Below are 17,707 nucleotides of genomic sequence, written 5' to 3' on the forward strand. Positions count from 1 at the left end.
CTCTCTCTCTCTCTCTCTCTCTCTCTCTCTCTCTCTCTGTGACTATCATAAATAAAAATTTAAAAAAATAAAATAAATTTATTAAAATATATATATATATATATATATAATGTTCTTAAGGCTTAACACAAAAACTGAGAACTCAGGCCTCTGATCTGTAGTCTCACCAGCTCCCCAGGCCGCACGTGCTCCACAGGGAGCTGTGATGGCTATGGGACCATGAGTCACTGTGGCCTGCTGAGGGCGCAGCTCCGTGGCACCCCCATTTCTGGCTCCAGCCTGGGCTGTGTTCTTGGGGACCCTGCACTTGTCCACACTGGGGTTTTCAAGCCCGCTGCCAGGCCAGGCCTGCACACTTCCCTGCACCTTCCTCGGTGTGACCCCTTGTCGAGCTGGGGCCATCCCCGGCAGCCCCTGAGAGAGGGTGGGTGGGGGTAGATGGCTCCGCCTCGTGCGCCCACACAGATCTTTAGCACCCTCGTCATTGCTGGTCGCCATCCCTCAGAGGCTTCGGAGACGTTGCTCCATGTGCCCAGACTCTGTGCAGGGGCCACGGGGCCCTCAGATGGCCAATTCTGCCTTTCAGAATTCCGTGGGAAGAGTGATCATCTGGTTTCAACGTACTTGTGCTCACTTGACCCTTAGTGAAGTGGGGAAGCTGAGAGAAGCCCATTCTCTGTAGCTTCCCACCTGCCCTTTTCCAAAATGTTTGCGTACCAGTTTCATTAGTTGTTTTTCTCTGGCTGCCCAGGATGGTGTGCTGACCGTCTCCGGGGTTCCAGGCTCAGCAGCCCCGGTGTGGTTGCTGGTCCTTTGCTCAGGTCTCAGCTGCTGACCTCAGGAGTCCCCGGGCCACGGTTCCCATCCGAGGCTCAGGGTCATCCTCCAAGGTCGGCTGGTTGGCAGAGTTGAGGTCCTCGAGGGAGTAGGGCTGAAGTCCTGACCCCTGGCTGGCCGTCGGCTGGGGTCTCCGCTCGCGGAGGCTGGCCCCTTGGTCAGCAGCAGTTCACAGCTGATCGCTTCCACACCTGCAGGAGCACGTTGCTCTGTGACCCGCCGGGGAGAACGGCTTCTGAAGGATTCACCTGATTAGGTTGAGCCGCCAGGGATTACTTCCCTCTGCCTCGCAGCGGCTGCCACAGGGACTAGGTGATGACAGCCCATTGAGGCACTGGCTCTGTACTCCCCTGAAGGGATTGGGTATGGTTGAGTCCTGGGCTGTGTGAGGACCTTGCCTGCCACACCGCTGGTGCAGGTGAACTCGTGGGAGGGAAAACGAAACACATATGTCGACTGCTGTGTTGAGCTGAAAGCGTCTCCCTTTCTGCTGGTCAAGCCCCAGCCCCAAAGCCTCTCACAGATTGATCAGAACTGTTGTAGCCAAACTGCCTAGTTAGGACTCTGTGGTCCCTCCATCTCCTAGGAGAGAACAACACCTGTAAGGAAGGTGTCAGCTGGAGGCAGATAATTTGTTAACGCCATCTGCTTTGAGACGGTTCTGGGGTGTGTTGCCACCATTTGGAGGCTGCTGGTCGAGCAGGGGCAGTTTTTAGGGGCGGGCCCCTGGGAGCTGCTCTGGTGGTGAAGGTTCTGATTGTGCCCTCATCGAGATGGGGGCTTGCAGAGCTGGCATGGCCCCCTCGGCCAGTGCCCCGTCCTCTTAGCTTGGGAGCTGCTTCTGGTGAGGTGCCCAGGGATGGTCACACCTGGCAGGGCTGCAGGAAGGGGGTCTGTCTCTTGAGTGTGGATTTGGAAGTGCGCCTTCCTGAGAGCAGCTGTAGCCTGCTCCTGGTGCTCCAGCTCACAAAGTGGTGTTTCTTCTTTCTCAAGGGTCCGAAGATTCTGAAGAAGGAGGAAGAGGAGAAGAGGACATGGAGGCGTTAGTGGCTGTGGTGGACACTCAGGGGAAGCTGGAAGACAACAGTGCATTTAATTCTGATGATGATGCCGAGAGCTGCCCGATTTGTCTCAATACTTTCCGGGACCAGGCTGTGGGGACACCTGAGAACTGTGTCCATTATTTCTGTCTGGACTGTATCGTGGAATGGTCCAAGGTGAGTAAGGCCACTTCTCTCTGGGGTGCTTCCTTCCTTCAGGATGACCTCTGTCCATTGAAAGTGACCCTGCAGGCTGCCAGCCACTTGCTGGGTGGTGGTCTCTGTTCTGCAGTAAAATTGGGGCCAGAGGGTTGGGTCCTAGCTTGGTCATTGCTTTGGTTGGTGTGCTGTTGGCTCTGGGGATTACCAGTAAAGCTCACTGTGGGGTGATGTGCTCGTGGAGCGTGGGATGAAGAGGCAGGAGAGAGGAGGGTTATTTCTGGGTCAGTGTCCCTTGAGGACCTGCCTGCAGAAATCATGAGTGATGTAGAGGCAGTCTGTGGCCAGCAGAGTCAGCCCAGTGTGCTGTGGCCCCGCAGGGTGGGATCGTCTCATAGATGCAGAGAAAGCGTGAGATGCAATTTGGGACTGAGTAATAATAACCAGCAGTGAAGGGAGCCAGCCTTAAAACAGATGAAGGGAATTTACCAAAAAATACACGGTGTATTTCAAACTTTTTATTGTAAAAACTTTCAAAGAAGTAGACTAGGACAGGAGGAGTGATGTGTGCCCCCACCTGCTGCTCATCTCCGCCTTCAAGAACTGTTAAGTCTGGTCTCCGTGTTTTCTCTCCTCTCCCCAGCCTGGAACTTCCCCGGCATGGTCGGTGTATGCAGGTAGCCCACCTCCATGCCCCACCTCCCCCAGTGACATTAGCAATAACCCCGTGGCCCGAACGCCAGCCCTGCTCCCCGTTCTTCCAGAGAGCTCAGAAGCATCTCTGTGGGAGTCTGTTTGAACCTCCGCCACGTTCCCGCCAGCCCCGTGGCCACATGGCTGCTGGCTGCTGGCTCCCGGTTCCCGGTGGTGTTGAGGTTTTCCTTGCCCCTGGCACTACTTGTTTCTGTTCCACGGCACGGGTTAGATTAAGGTTTAGGGGCTTTTTGGCCAGCAAAGCCTTATACACTGAGGAACACGACATGGTTCTGGCTGTTTGTCTTCTAATCAATATGCTGGATTAATGGAAGCAAAAAAAGATAGAAATGTCACATAGGAAAAGGTGTTCTTTGCAAATAATGTTTGTCAACATAGATGTTTTACAAACAATTAGAATATGAAATTCAGCAATATTGCTGGACACAAGATTAACAAAGATTAAGAGACTCAGAAGTGAGTCATAAAAAGACATGTGCGACCTTGAAAGAGTTTTTCTAAAACAGTTGAGATCAATGAAGAAGGAGCACTTTCTGGAGAAGTCCCGGCTCCGAGATCCCTCATCTCATCCCCACCCTGACCAAGCGTCCAGAGCCTCGAAGTGCTGTGAAATTCATAGAGGAGGGAAAGAAAATACCAAGAGTCGCCCATCCTTTTGAACAAGGGAGAAGTCACCCACTGGATACTAAGACTTATAAAGTATGACTACACCAGGATCGGTCCAAATGTGGGGACCTGAAGAGCACAGTCACCCACGGCGGCCAGCAGGTGGCATCTCATGAGGAGAGCGGGTCTCTGTAAACCAGTGTGGGATGGAGAGGAGGGCCCCGCTCACGGTGCACACAGAGCGCCCCCTGGAGCCAAGATGGGAAGTTAGCGAGCCGTGCTCTGAAGCCTTCAGAAGAAAATGCGGGGCAACTGTGGGGACAGACCTCTAACCTGGGGCAGCAGCTGCCAGGAGGCTTTACACGAGGGCAGCGCACGCAGGAGTCGGGAGTGGGTTCCACCGTTAGGTCTTGCCACAGGTGCCGGAAGGTCAGACCAGAGACCACGGGAGGATGGGAGCCCCTGTACCTCTCAGATCGGAGGGACTGTAACTCGAGAGCCCTGGGGCTCATGCACTGGTAGCCGTGAGCTGGCGAGGAGACACCAGTCTGTACCACTGTCCTCGGGTGTGCAGGCAACCTGTCTACCCACCCACGCTGGAAACAGCACATGAACCGGCCACCGTCGGGCGGCCTGCTGGTCCCTAGCTGTGTGTGCAGCCAGAGCCCTGTCCTAAGGACGGGTGTCCGGGACCCCAGGGAAGCACACAGCCTGGAGGGAGAGGAGGGGGCTGAGGGTTTGGGTGGTGACTCCGTGGATGAAATTTGTCAGAGCTCATCGAAATACACATTTAAAAAGAATACGTATGATACACCCGATAAAGGTATTTTAAAACAAGGAACTTCCGTGCATCCAAACCATATTGATAAGAAGCATCCAGAACGTGTATCTGATGCATAGTCACACTATTTAAGGAAATACCAGAATTTACTAGGAAAGAGATGTCAAGCAGCCTTGTGCGTGGGAACACGGGTAAAGGCTTTGCCCACAGGCTGCAGAGGAGGGGCCTGATGGCCAGCGACCGGGTTGTCCCTGCTGGAGGCTGGCCTGGGACCCCCACTCTTCTGCTTGTTGAGCATTCAGCAGTGATGGGTAACGTGTGTGGGCTCACAGCTGGCTTTCCTTCCCTCGCCCCCGCGACTTAGCACAGGGTACATAGGTGTGCAGTGAAGATTCGATGATCAATGTTAAACAAGTTCGTGATTTCTGAGGGAATTCTTTGAGTATGGCTGGTATTAATGGTGAAAATCCTCTGGGATCCTGATACAATTTTTATTTCTTACAGAATGCCAATTCCTGTCCCGTCGATCGAACTATATTTAAATGTATTTGTATTCGAGCCCGGTTTGGTGGTAAAATCCTGAAGAAGGTGAGTGTGGCTGCTGTGGAGAAGCGCCCCTGCCCCCCATGCCTCCTGACATTGGTCCAGGTCTGATGGGAGAAGGTGCTTTCAGGAGTTTATTGGCTTTCCTTTTTTTATTTTTAAAGATTTTATTTATTCATTCATGAGAAACAGAGAGAGAGAGGCAGAGACACAGGCAGAGGGAGAAGCAGGCTCCATCCTGGGAGGCCGATGTGGGACTCAATCCTGGGTCTCTAGGATCACATCCTGGGCCGAATGTGGCGCTAAACCGCTGAGCCACCTGGGCTACCCTGATTAGCTTTCCTAAAGTGAGCAAATTTTGGTTAAGTGCGCCTTAGAAACCCACTAAAATGTCGTTTGCAGCGTGAGGGTGAAGCGGGTCAATGGTTCTGGGTGGGAAGGCAGTTTCTCAGACTTCTTCCTCCCCCCTCCCGCGTGCCTTTTCCCTGGCTCACAGCCACGGGGAGAGGGAAGGTGAGGGTAGAGCCTGGGATCCCCAGGGGCCACACCCCCGACAGCGCTGGGCCCCGTCATGTGTGAGAGGGCGGGGAAGGAGGAGCTCCCTTTGCTCTCCAGTGCATGCGTTTGCTTGTGTGCTTTGCAGAGCTCGAAGGGCCTGTATGAGTCTCCTGTCGTCAGGGAGGAGCATCACGGAGACTCGGACACGCGCCTTAGATGTGCCTCTTGTAGCCGTAGACCCGCTGTTTTATTTACAAAGGGCCTAAGGCCGTAGATGCATGGGGACTTTGGTGCTGGGCATGCAGGTTTCTCGTGGGCTCAGTGCTGCGCTGGCTCAGGTTTGTGCGCATGTGGCAGCTCTGGCTTTGCTGACTCTGGCCCCTGACCCAGACACACTGCTCTCCTTCCCTGGAACCTGGGCCTGTCCCCGCATCACGTAGGCAGCCTTCATTTATCTGGAGCTTCTGCCAAAGGAGCATGTGGACGCTGAGCTCGTCCTGTGTGTGCCGAGAGGCATGGGGGTGCAGAGTCCGGGAGCACACGAGCTAGCCCAACTGGAGAGCATCGGAGAGTGACAGGCAGTGCAGCAGGTTAGGGAGGACCCTGAGTTGAGTCCCCCCCACCCCCCACCCCCGGGCTCTGGAAGAAGGGTGGGATGAGTGCTGACACCGGTGGAGGGAGAGCGGGACGGGCTGTGGCCACAGCGAGGGGGACGGAGGTGGCATCTCATGTGAAGGGAGCGTGTCCACAGCCCTCACACGTGGGGCAGCTCAGACAACGGAAGGCCAGAGCCCCACACCTCCGAGCCTGCGTGGGGAGGGTGTGCTCCATGCGTGCCTGTGGCTGCCACCCTGCTGGTGCGCGTTTGCCTGCCCTTGCTGGGGCCTAGGACGGTTCTCGAGAGGATAAAGGCCTGCTGCTTTTATTCTGCTTCTCTCTTGCCATTTGCGGTGACCGTGTCCTGGCTGGTCCCCACCTGCCCACTCTGGGGCCTTCCCACAGGAGAAGCTGCTCCGTCCGCTACGCGTGAGCAGAATTGCTGACTCTGGGGATAAGGCTCCACTTGCTGTGTGACCGGCAGGGCTTTTCTGCTCTCAGATTCCAGTGGAGAATGCCAGAGCCGGAGAAGAGGAAGAGGAGGACCCGACCTTCTGTGAGGTGTGCGGCCGGAGTGACCGGGAGGACCGTCTGCTCCTCTGTGATGGCTGTGACGCCGGGTGAGCCTGGGGCCCCTCACGGCAGCTCCAGGAGCAGAGGAGCTGCTTCTGCTGTCCCGATCCCTGGCCAGCAGGACGTCACACAGGGCTGCTGCTCCGTGCGTCACGCTGTGTGCTGTGGCCGCTGAGGCCAGGCCCCTGTGTAGGGAGCACCTGAGTCCCAGGCCGCTGGTTGGTAGCCAGCAGGGCTCACGGGCTCTTCCCACCGCTTATACCCCTGCTGTTCCCCCAGAGATTCTGAGACTGCTTAGCAGAGGTGCACATAAGGCTACAGGACGGAGAAGAGCCGAGGGGAACCTGAGAAATGGGGGCCGGGAGCCCAGACGTAGGTCACGTGCAGGACCCCACCTTCTACGAGGCCAAGTGACCCGTGTCCAGCAGACCCTGGCTCCTGGGAGCCTTTTCCCAGCCTCCTTGCGTCATGCTTCATTTCTCGGGGGTTTTTCTGCTGTGAGCTCGTGCTGAGAGGGTTGTGGCAGCCTCTTGAGACACGAGTGGTGGTAGGAGGAGCCCATGGGGCTGTCAGGTCCGCAACTTCGTCTTGTAGGTAGCCCTTCTGAGGGTTGGGCTGAGAAGCAGCAGGCGGCCAGCAGTCTCGAGCCCTGGTGGCCCAGAGCTGGCCCTAGAGGCCCCCTGGTTGCAGACTGGCCCAGGCTTTGACCCCTGACCAGGGCCTGCCTCCCCAGTGCCTCCTGCGTGGAGCTCAGTTGGCCACGTGCTTGCTCCCCAGACGATTGCCACATGCTGTGCGTTTATCCTCCCCAGGCATCTCCACTCGCACGGTCTGTCCAGGCTCCCTTCTCACGAGTGGCTGCCTGCGTGTGGGTGCTCCCGTTAGGGGGTCCCAGTGGGGGTCCCAGCCGTGTCTGATTGCCCCCTGCTCACTGGTTGCTGTGAGGACAGGAGAGGGCTGGCTGCCGTGGGTGTCCTGTGAACCCTCGAGGCCAGTCCCTGCTTTTGCCAGCCCTGTGCCTCGTTTACTGACCTGACTGCGTGCGAGCAGGAAGCTGAGGAAGTACGATCTCGTGAGGCCCTGGGGCCGAGCGGGCAGCTCAGCACTCAGAGCTCAGCTCACGTAAAACCAGTCCTTTCCACGTGCTTGGGGCCACTGTGGGCCTGGCACAGCTGGAGGCTGCAGGAGAGGCCATTCGAGGTAGGAGGGACTGCCTGTGGCCCTTGTCGCTGGCCTCACCTCTGCAGCCCGGGGCCCCAGCTGGATGCCAGACGTGGGTGCCTTCTGGTGGCCTCGAAGGCAGCGGGGAGCCCAGGTGAGGCTCTTGGAACTCCTGCTCACCAGGCCTCGTTGTTTTCCTGCACCTTCTGAATCAAGCCCACGGTGCTCAGCTCCTTCGTCACAGTCTGTTCTTAATCCTACTAACTTGGTGGTGACACGTAGGGATAGCTCACAACTCTGTTTACTATCCTAAACCGCGTTCATAAATGTAACGTGTCAGCATGTCTTACGTGCTTGGGTTATTTAGCAGATAACTCAAGTATATAAAAATCCTAATGAATCTAGAACGTTCAGACGGATGAGCATAGTGATCCGTCTCCAAGCATCCTCACACTTAACATTTGCCGCCTGCTAAATCCTCCTGTGAGATGTCTGTCGTTACCAAGTCCGAAATGACTCAGTTCTTTTAGAGATGGAAGCACAAAGCCGTAGATACACAAACGTGTAGCAGATCTCTTCACTTACAGGAAGCAAGGTTCACATTATCTTTGATGCTTAAAAAAAATTTGCAATTTAACGTAAAGGTGTCCAGTCACTAGGGAAACCACCGAGGACGTCACGGTGCCGCATCACTGCAGCGTCCTGGCGGGCAGGGGGGTGGTTCTGGGTGGCTGCAGTGGCGGGGCCCTCTGTCAGTGTGAGTCCACGCGGCCTGGCCCGTGGACGCACCAGCAGCCTCCACTTGAGGTCCTGGAGCTTGGCATGAGGAGAAAACCGGGTGGACCACGTCGGAGCCTTGAAATGCTTTGTGAGAAGCAACGCTGTTACTGATCCTACCCCTGAAAAAGCACGCTGGGGGGGCTTCTGAGGCTGGTGTCCACTGCGGGTGCTGCCCAGGACTTGATGCTGGCCTGGGCTTGCTGGCTTGCATTCCGGGAGGAACCTCTCAGCCCTCACTTCCATTCCTGTGGTTCTCGTGTGAGGTCCCAGCGGGAGGGTCACGGGGTGAGGGTTTCCACCTGTCCTGGCTCCCTGGATCCCCACGGTCCAGCGCGGTGAGCTGTACGTGGTTCTCAATCTGGGCTCAGGTCGCCAGGGATTTGTCCAGGTCTTGGGCTGGAGAAGCTTGGGCCAGCTTGGAGAAGACTGGCACGGGCAGCCCGCGTCAGCAGTGACTCTTCTAAACCACTGTCCTTGAAGGCTGGATAGAAGGAACTGGATGACTGTGGTCAGGCCACGCTTCCATTCACTCAGCAAAGCCTTTCTTTCTGTACTTTCTGTATTAGCTCCTCAGACTGGATTGTGAAGTGTGAGGTGCCAGCATTTGAAACTCTTGGGGCTGCTGAATGACGCTGGGGGGGCGGGGGGAGCAGGGACAACCCAAGGTCTCAACCAACCACAGACAAGCCTCCAGGTGCAGGACATCTGCCACGGTCAGCTGCAAGTCCCCCACGGGATGGAGCTGCCCTGGGTCACGTGGCCACCTAACTCAGTCCCTCCATATAGGACGCCTCCTGTGGAGGCTTCGGGGACCGTGGGGCCCCCTTTGGAGGGCAGAGCTGCCCAGCATCCCTGTGGGAAGGACGTGGGAACACTCGGAGCCTGATGTGTCCCGTGTGATGCACACGGAGCCCGCTCCATGTCCTCAGGGTCAGGTCTGGAGAGACGCTCCGGGCTGCCAGCAGCGCCTTCCTGCTGTGTGCGCATGGCCTTTTCTCTGCCAGGAGACGGAGCACTGGGTGCCTCCCTCTCCTAAGGACCCCGCTCCGTGGGTCAGGGCCCCACCCTCACGACCTCGTATAACCTCAGCCCCCAGCGATCCCATCTCCAAATGCAGCCACTTTGGCTGTCTGGGCTTCCACCTGGACTTGGGGACACGAATCTGTCTGCAGCTGGGTGCATCACGCTCCTGCGACCCACCTGCATGGCCGTCGGCGGCCCTGGGTCGTACAGTGACCCTGTGTGTGCCCTCTGGCTCCCGTAGGTACCACATGGAGTGTTTGGACCCTCCTCTCCAGGAGGTGCCGGTGGATGAGTGGTTCTGTCCAGAATGTGCTGCGCCTGGAGCTTCTGCCGACGCTGGTAAGGCCCCACCTCCGTCCCAGCCAGGGAGCGCTCAGCAGAGTTCTCGTGGGAGACCCCGTAGGGCTGTGTGGCTGTGGCGGGCGCTCCTCAGTCCAGAACCTTTGTCCTTCGCAGACGCAGGTCCTGTGAGCGAGGAAGAGGTGGCCCTGCTCTTGGCTGACGTGGTGCCCACCACCAGCCGGCTTCGGCCGCACGCAGGGAGGACCCGAGCTATTGCCAGGACGAGGCAGAGCGAGAGGGTCCGCGCGACTGTGAACCGGAATCGGATCTCCACTGCCAGGAGGATCCAGGTGGGTGGGCTGTGGCCGCCAGCCCAGCTGTAGAGCTGCCCAGGGGCTCTGGGGAGGGGGGCTGTTGGCAGGGGGAGGTGTGCGAGGGCAGCCGCGTGCACGGTCGAGCCCCACGTTTTGGCTGCTGTGAAGGGAATCAGGCCCAGCTTGCCCCACAACAGCCTACTGGCCCCCCGTGGGCCCGCACACCCGTGCACTGCTCCCCGTAGCAGCACGCTCTGCTGTCAGCACTGGGAGGGCACTCGCCAGGGGAAGGCGCGGAGCACAGAGCGCCTGGCTGGGGGGCTCGGACCCCGTGGACCCCATGGACCCCGTGTCCATCTCCCTGTGTGGCCCTGCTCCGCACCGGCACGGTGCCCTGGCCCTGCAGCTGGCTTCTCGCGGCCTGCCTGGCCCTCCACGTTCCCGCCCTGAACGTGTTATTGGGGGGCCCTCCCAGACCTTGAGCACCCTCAGGAAGCCTGCCGCGGTTTGTCTTTGAGAAGCGAGAAGGGGACACCCGCTAAACCTGCTGGCAGCCCGAGGGTATCTGGCCCCCATGGGTGGCCTGGTGGGGGCCAGTGCGGGGTCCCTCAAGGCTCTGGGGGAGCGCTGCCCCGCCAACGGCACCCTCCTTGCCACGCAGCATGTCCCGCGGTACCTCATGTCTTCTCTGCTGGACGAGACCATCGAGGCGGTCGCTGCGGGTCTGAGTACTGCCGTGTACCAGCGCCCCGTGACGCCCCGGGCCCCCAAGCGCAGGAGGAGAACAGGTAAGCCCAGGTGTGGCTCGGTCCCCAGGAGCTTCACCCCAGAGCCCCTGCAGGTTCTGCAGGCTGGTATTTTCAGGGGTCAGAAGGGCCGCGCGGGTCTGGTTTGTGCACGTGTGAACGTTGCTGCAGGCCTTGAGGTCCCTGCAGCTACAGCCCTGCAGGCGTGTCAGGGCGACTCGGCCACCCCGACCTTGGTTAGGGACCGTGAGACTTTGTGGCCAAACTGCCTTTTTTCCTCTACACGCAGCAGCACAGCAGGAGGACCCTGGTTCTGGGCTTTTGTGCGCGGGTGCTGTCCAAGTGATGAATTGGCTGCTTTCTTGTCCTTTTCCTGGCTTAATTCCTGTACGTTCTGTCCTTGCCTCGTGTCCGTGGGTGCCTCCTGGGGAGAGGCCTGGGGCGGCGTGGGTCCAGTTGCTCACACGGGTGCCCGCTCGAGCTCGGCGGCGGCTTAGAGCGTGAGGAGGGAGCTCTGATCGTCATCTGGGGATGCTCTTGCCTCGAGGGGCCCTGCCCCTCCCTCGCTGACCCGGGGAGGTCACTGTGGCCTTGTGCTCACCTGTTTGATTGGTGGGTGATGATCTGAGGTGTTATAGCGACAGCAGTACAGATCCAGGCTTGATGGCGATGACGCTTGCCCCGCCTGGCCTGCACCCTGGCCCCGGCCCCCTGGCCCCCCAGCCGCCACCCTTCTTCACACTGTATGTTAGCTTCGCCTGTTTTCAGCTTTCACGTGGTGAGACGTTCATAGGACCTTGGATGCGCGGGTTTGCCGCTCAGCGCGGTGGTTTTGGACTCTGTGGTGTCTGTGATGGACGGACTTCGTGTATCGTTGAGGAATATCCGCGTTAGGCGCACAGCACAATTTGTTGCTCCAGTTTTCCTCGAGGGTCGTTTGGGCTGTTACTGGGTGGCTGCGAATGTTCGTGGTGTGCCTGTACCGGGGTCTTGCGGGCAGGTGTCGGAGAAGAGCACACCGTGGGCTCGGAGACTCAAGGCACGCTTCAGGCTGCGTGGCTGTCTACCCCAGTGGCCCGAGAGCCGCGCGGCCCCCGGCGCCGGGGATGGTCCTTGCTGGTCCCCGTGCCCTGCATCCCCCGCCACTGCTGCCGAGCCCTGGGTGCTGTCCGGCCCTGTCGCTAGTGGGGTGCCGGCATGGGCAGCCTGCGCCCTTTGTCTCCGTCCGTGGGACCGTGCTGTGCGTGCTCTCTGCCACTGGTGGGCTGTCCCATGTGGCGTGAAGGGCATAAGGGCCTTCCTTCCTGTCTCACACTGTTCCCCTCGTCTCGGCTCAGAAGTGCCAGGTCTCCGTGCTGGCACGTGTCTGCTCACTGCACCTCCATCGCACAGAGACGGCCCCAGGCCATCTGCTTTAGGCGATGCCAGTGCTGTGGCTCGAGGTGGGACCGGAAGGTTTTCCTTTTGTCCCTAAGATGTACCCAGCGAGGACCGGCCGCGCCCGTTACCTGTGCTCGGGCAGCTGAGCATCGTTCTGTCCCGGTCACGCTTTCATCTTGCCCAGTGGGATTTTTGGTTTGGGCTTTGGTTTGGTTTGAGGTTCTTTTGGTTTTTCTTTAAAAAAAAAAAAAAAAAAAAAAAAGATTTTATTTATTTCTTCATGAGAGACACAGGCAGAGGGAGAAGCAGGGTCCATGCAGGGAGCCCGACTTGGGACTCGATCCCAGGACCCCAAGGTCACGCCCTGGGCTGAAGGCAGGCGCTGAACCGCTGAGCCACCCAGGGATTCCCTTTTTTGGCTTTTCTAGTGAATTTTTAATTGTTTTTACAGACCCCTGTCAACCCTGGGAGGCCTGGGGGAAACGAGTAGTGAACCTGCACCCAGCCGTCCTGCCCCGGCCTGGCCTAGCTGCCACCCCGCCCTGCCCTGCATTGGTCCAAAGCCTGTCCTTGGCGCCCGCGGCCTTTAACCTGTTGGCGTGTTCCGATGTGTTTCTAAAGGAGGCGGTCCTCCTCCCTTCCCCCTAAGCCCAGTACCCCTGCGGCCCCCGACGAGGAGAACAGGAATTCCTGAGTGCTGTGAGATAGACTCTCAACATTGAAAGTTCTAAATGTGTCATAAATGTGATAGAATCTTTAGAAATAGTTTATTTGAATCCAGAGCCGAACGAGATCCCTGTTGCGCTGGCAGCCGTGCCTGGCGAGTGTCTCCGTGTGACTTGGCCGCACAGGGAACCAGGTCGCCGTGGGCGCCCCTCCCAGCCCTGCAGCCTGCGAGGGGGTGCGGCCCCTGCTGGTCTCCCTGCTTGTGAGCCGGTGCCCCGGGGACTCGGGCAGGGCAAGGGGAGGCTTTCCTCTTGTGCTGGCAGCCGCCCAGGCCTCGGGGGCTTGGGACTACGTCTAGTCGAGTCCTCGTGCAGAGCTCGGGGTCCGGGCGGGGTTAGGAACTCAGAACTTTGCTACGCAGGTTGTGTCGATGGCGTCCCGAGGGCCGATCACCGGGGCTCCGTGGAACCCCTCCTTCTGGGCTGAAGCGCCTGTGGGCGCCCAGGGGCTGTGGGAGCATCCTGGGAGGAGGAGCCCCTTGAGCCACCCATGTCTCTGAACCCGGGGGTTTGTGCGGCGCCCCCTTCGGGACATGTTCCTGGAAATGCGCGGCAACCGTTTCCCCTCTGCTGGGGGCTCCTCTGTGGTTAGCTGGAGAGGGCGCGGGCCTGGAGCCGGTGGTTTCATTTTACTCTGGGTTGTCGCGGTTTGTTTTTTATTTAATTTTGTTACGTGACCACGTGAAACACTTACTAGTTACGGAGGTCAGGTCTGTAATCCGTGGCCTCCGGAGGCGCCCTGTGTCCTCTGCACTGCCTGCCCTCTCTCGCTCCTCCATGGGAAGCACGGAGCTTTAGGTGATGGTTTATTTCTCCATGTAAAACCCCGGGGCAGTACGCACAGCCGTCTACGCGCCAGGGCCCGGCGGGTGCGGCGCCTGCGTGAGGGGGACATGCAGGGGCGGGGGCCTCCGGTTCCTGGCGAAGCACAGACTCCCAGGGTGCTCTTTGCAGGAAGACGGAAGAAAGCGTCAGGAAGAAGGAAAGCGCAGCCCAGGTCATCTGTGAAAAGCAGGAGCTCTGGGGCGAGGTCTAAGAAACGCCAGGGCCGCGTGAAGAAGAGAAAAGGGAACAAGTCAAAGGTAGGCTTGGACGACGTTGTCGCTGCGGCTGTCGTTCCCGTGCGCGGCAGGTGCTAGGACTCAGAAACACCCACCTTTCTGTAAAAATGAACGTTTCTGCAGCACAGATTAAAGCTAGGGCTAGGCCAAGAGGTCGTCCAGGACCCTTTCCAGCAGCTGGACGGCCCGGGGCTTGTGTACAACTCCTGGGACCCCAGGGTGGGCCCTGTGGGGCGCAGAGGGCAGGCTGCCCAGGGGGTGTCGGGGCGGCGGGGCCGGGGCCACCAGCTGGCTGGGGAGGCCACCGGATTGTTAGCTAGAGTGTGGAGCCGCTGGGAGCTGGGGGCGTCGAGAGGGGAACGCCGGCTGGGTGTGCGGCCGGGTTTTCCGCCAGACCAGTCTTGTCCTGGCTGAGGTGACTCGAGTGGGTCACCCGTGGGCTCCTCGTCCTCTAGTTCCTCACAAGCAGGCTTTGAGAGCGGGCCCCTCCGTGTGCGTGCAGCCCGCGCTGCGTGTCCCTGCTCTGAAGGATTGTCCTCCCTGCAACTACCGGGCTGGACGCTGACATCACCTTAGTACACGAAACCTAAGATGCTCCGTTGTGGCTGTCGTTCAGGTGCTTGCTGCATCTGTACGTGGATTCACGTTCAGATCGTTGCCGTTGGCTGATGAACGTACTGTATGCTTACGGAAACCTGTACTCAGGTTTTGTCTTGTTTTTTTTTAAGGATTTCTGTTTGAGAGAGCGAGTGAGAGCTCACAGGAGCAGGGGGAGGGACACAGGCACAGGGAGAAGCAGGGAACCCGACGTAGAGCTTGATCCCAGGACCCCCAAGATCATGACCTGGGCCGAAGCCAAGACGCAGGCACTAACCATGCAGGTGCCCCTCCCTGTGTCTAAATGGAGCATGTGAACAGCTGCTCTGGTGGTTCATTCATTCGGACTTCCTGGAGGGACAAGAAGCCAAAGCTGTGGCCACACGTGGGTGTGGGTGGCACACTGGCCGTGTCCCGCTGTGTGGACCCTTCATGCTTGAGCCTGAGCCTGGGCTTGGCTGCATGTCGCCATCTCCCCTGCCAGGGTGTCTGGGGACTGTGGCCCCAAGCACGCACAGGTGGGAATGCTGTCCCCTCAGCCCTGCCCCTCGGGTGGTTTTTAAAACACCTGTCAAATCAGTCATCCCTTGAATGGTTTGTTCGCTGCTTGTGAATTTTTGTAGAAAACAGACCACCTGGTAACAGCAACGTGCAAAGTTCCTGCAGGTGGTGGTGTGCTGCGCGTGGGGATGTTGGGCTGTATAAGGACCCGTGGATCGTCATCGTTGCTACAGGCCAAGCCCTGCGGCTCTGGTGTGGCATTTACTCAGAGGTGTTTCTAGAGCCTTCAGGTCCCGTCTTTCTTATCATTCCTTTCTTTTTATGACTTTGGTTCAGAATGAAGCCACAGCTCGCTCCCGCATCGCACGGACACTGGGCCTCCGGGGTCCGGCCTGTGGAGGCTGCATCCCTTCTGTGCATAAGCCAGCGGAGCCCTCTCTGGGGCTGATGCGTGCGGACATTGGAGCGGCCTCTCTGTCGCTCTTTGGAGACCCCTATGAGCTGGACCCCTTTGACAGGTAACGGGGGCTGCCCTGCAGGGGGACTCCCCTCCTTCCTCTCCCCTTCCCTCCCTCTCCACTTCCCTCCCTCCTTTCTTCCCCCCTTCCCTCCCTCCCTCCTTCCCTCTCTCCCTCCTTCCTTCCCTCCATCCTTCCTTCCCTCCTTCCTTCTTCCCTCCTCCTTCCTTCTTCCCTCCTCCTTCCTTCATGGGCAGTGGGCCTCAGGTTTTGCATTTGTAAAATGAGGGGAAGGACTCGACTCCTTTTCAGATTCCTTCAGGTGGGGTGAGGAGGGAACTCTCCGCACCTGCCAATGTGGAGAAGCCGTGTTGTGCACATCCGCCCGCCCTTGCCCTGCGCCCACTCAGAGGCTTGGGTAGAAGCCGTGTTGGGCTGGCGCACAAGTGCTGCCCCGAGTAGAGCTGAGGAGGGGCCAGGGTCTCCCTGGGCCTCCACTGTGGGGTCACCGTTCCTGTGGGCTCTGTGCTTTCTCCAGCAGTGAGGACCAGTCTACAAACCCTGCTTCCCCTTTGAGCGCCAAGAGGAGGGTTCTGTCCCAGTCGGCACTGCGTTCTCACCGGCCCGTGGCCAGGCCTGTGGCCATGGGGCTCTCCAGGTATGTGCTGGCGGGGACCGTGGTCCTGGGGTGGAGCCAGCAGGGCTCCATATGGGCCTGGCACCCTGCGTGTTCACCCTGCCTGTTCTGGGGCGTGTGCTGAAGGACAGGGCACCAGGATGCATGGTCAGCCAGAGCCTGCCTGGGCTGAGCTGGGGGCCAGTGGCCGTAGGTGCTTGAGGCCGCCTCCGTGTGCCCACCTTGGCCACAGAGCTGCTGTCCGTGCTGCCGCCCCAGGCTGGACTATTTTCTTCTGTTCACCCATCCAACAAAACAAAGCAATGGAACCGGTCAATAGGGTGCCTGTTGGTGGCCTGTTGGTGGCAGTTGGGGCCAGAAGCATCAGATGACTTCATCTCCAAACACCCTGCTTTTCTTTTCTTTTTTAAAGCTGCTGGGTGGGTCTGATGCCCTCTTCGCTCAGGGCCCCGGCAGGCTGCCTCTTCCGCGTGTGGCAGCTGGTGGGGGAGGGTCCACCTGCTTGGCTTGAGGGTCCTGGGCATGGGGAGGCAGCCATGGGTCTGTACCCACAGGAGGAGTGTTCCTGCTGCGGCGCCTGAGCCCGAAGTGGACGAGGCCCCAGTCCCTGACCTGGTGGGGAGTATCCTGTCGGGCCAGAGCCTCCTCATGATGAACGGCGCCGACATCATCATCCATCGGGACGGCTCCCTCAGCGCCAAGAGAGCAGGTGAGGTGGCCATTGCACGGAGCCAGCAGTGTCCACGGGGAGCCCTGTGTGCCTTGGCGCTCTGGGAACTGAGAGGGTCACGTGACCCTTTGGTTCTCCTTGTGTCTGAGCGAGCGGTGGATGAGACCTTTGCGGAGCTAAGATGAATCCTCCGCTCAAAACGTATGTGAAGGGGCAGGATTTTCTCAGTTCTTTGTTAGTTCTCCGTCCTCTTCTGAACAGAGGTTGCAGGCTGATGGTTTAGGTGATGGTAAGGTTCCTGCGCCTGCCGGCGGACCCGACATGGAGGGCGGGCAGGCTGTGCCCCTTTGTGACAAGCGTCTGTAAGTGGCGGGGGTGTTTTGCACGGCCACAGGGCACGGCTGTGAGGCTAAGAGAAAGTAAAAACCCCCACGGTGTCATGTGAGACTGCCTGCAGGTGAGACCTGAGTGCTGCCCCCAGGTGCGCAGAGGTCTAGCTCAAGGAGCAAGTGGAAATGGGCATTTGTTTACTTTTTTTTTTTTTTTTTAAGATTTTATTCATTCATTCATGAGACACAGAGAAAGAGGCAGAGACACAGAGGGAGAAGCAGGCCCCATGCAGGGAGCCCGATGCAGGACTTGATTCCAGGACCCCAGGGCCATGCCCTGGGCCGAGGGCAGACGCTCAACCACTGAGCCACCCGGGTGTCCCTATAGCTTTTCTTCTTAAGATTTTACTTATTTGAGGGATCTCTGGGTGGCGCAGCGGTTCAGCGCCCGCCTTTGGCCCAGGGCACGATCCTGGACACCCAGGATCGAGTCCCATGTCAGGCATGGAGCCTGCTTCTCCCTCTTCCTATGTCTCTGCCTCTCTCTTTCTGTGTGTGACTATCATAAATAAATAAAAATTTTTAAAAAAAGATTTTATTTATTTGAGAGAGAATGTAAATATGAGCAGGGATAGGGGGGAGGGAGAGCAGAAGCACACTCACTGCTGAGCAGGGAGCCCAACAGGGCTTGAGGT

The 17,707-nt window shown here is 58.6% G+C and overlaps 1 protein-coding gene across 7 annotated transcripts in view; it reads left to right on the forward strand.

Moving 5' to 3' along the window:
• The window catches only part of PHRF1 (PHD and ring finger domains 1), a 28,540-nt gene that overhangs the window by 6,270 nt on the left and 4,563 nt on the right, over positions 1-17,707 (forward strand). For 6 of the 7 annotated variants that reach the window (XM_055300858.1, XM_055300864.1, XM_055300862.1 and 3 more), the window contains 10 exons: positions 1,831-2,054; positions 4,642-4,725; positions 6,277-6,395; positions 9,554-9,651; positions 9,769-9,944; positions 10,570-10,696; positions 13,714-13,841; positions 15,255-15,436; positions 15,915-16,034; positions 16,568-16,722. In XM_055300858.1, coding sequence (XP_055156833.1) covers positions 1,831-2,054; positions 4,642-4,725; positions 6,277-6,395; positions 9,554-9,651; positions 9,769-9,944; positions 10,570-10,696; positions 13,714-13,841; positions 15,255-15,436; positions 15,915-16,034; positions 16,568-16,722 — 1,413 coding nt within the window. The remainder of the gene's footprint in view (positions 1-1,830; positions 2,055-4,641; positions 4,726-6,276; positions 6,396-9,553; positions 9,652-9,768; positions 9,945-10,569; positions 10,697-13,713; positions 13,842-15,254; positions 15,437-15,914; positions 16,035-16,567; positions 16,723-17,707) is intronic. The other variant, XM_055300863.1, reaches the window with a different exon arrangement.

Source organism: Nyctereutes procyonoides, unplaced genomic scaffold (assembly GCF_905146905.1).
Source record: "Nyctereutes procyonoides isolate TBG_1078 unplaced genomic scaffold, NYPRO_anot_genome, whole genome shotgun sequence".
NCBI classification, from domain to species: domain Eukaryota; kingdom Metazoa; phylum Chordata; class Mammalia; order Carnivora; family Canidae; genus Nyctereutes; species Nyctereutes procyonoides.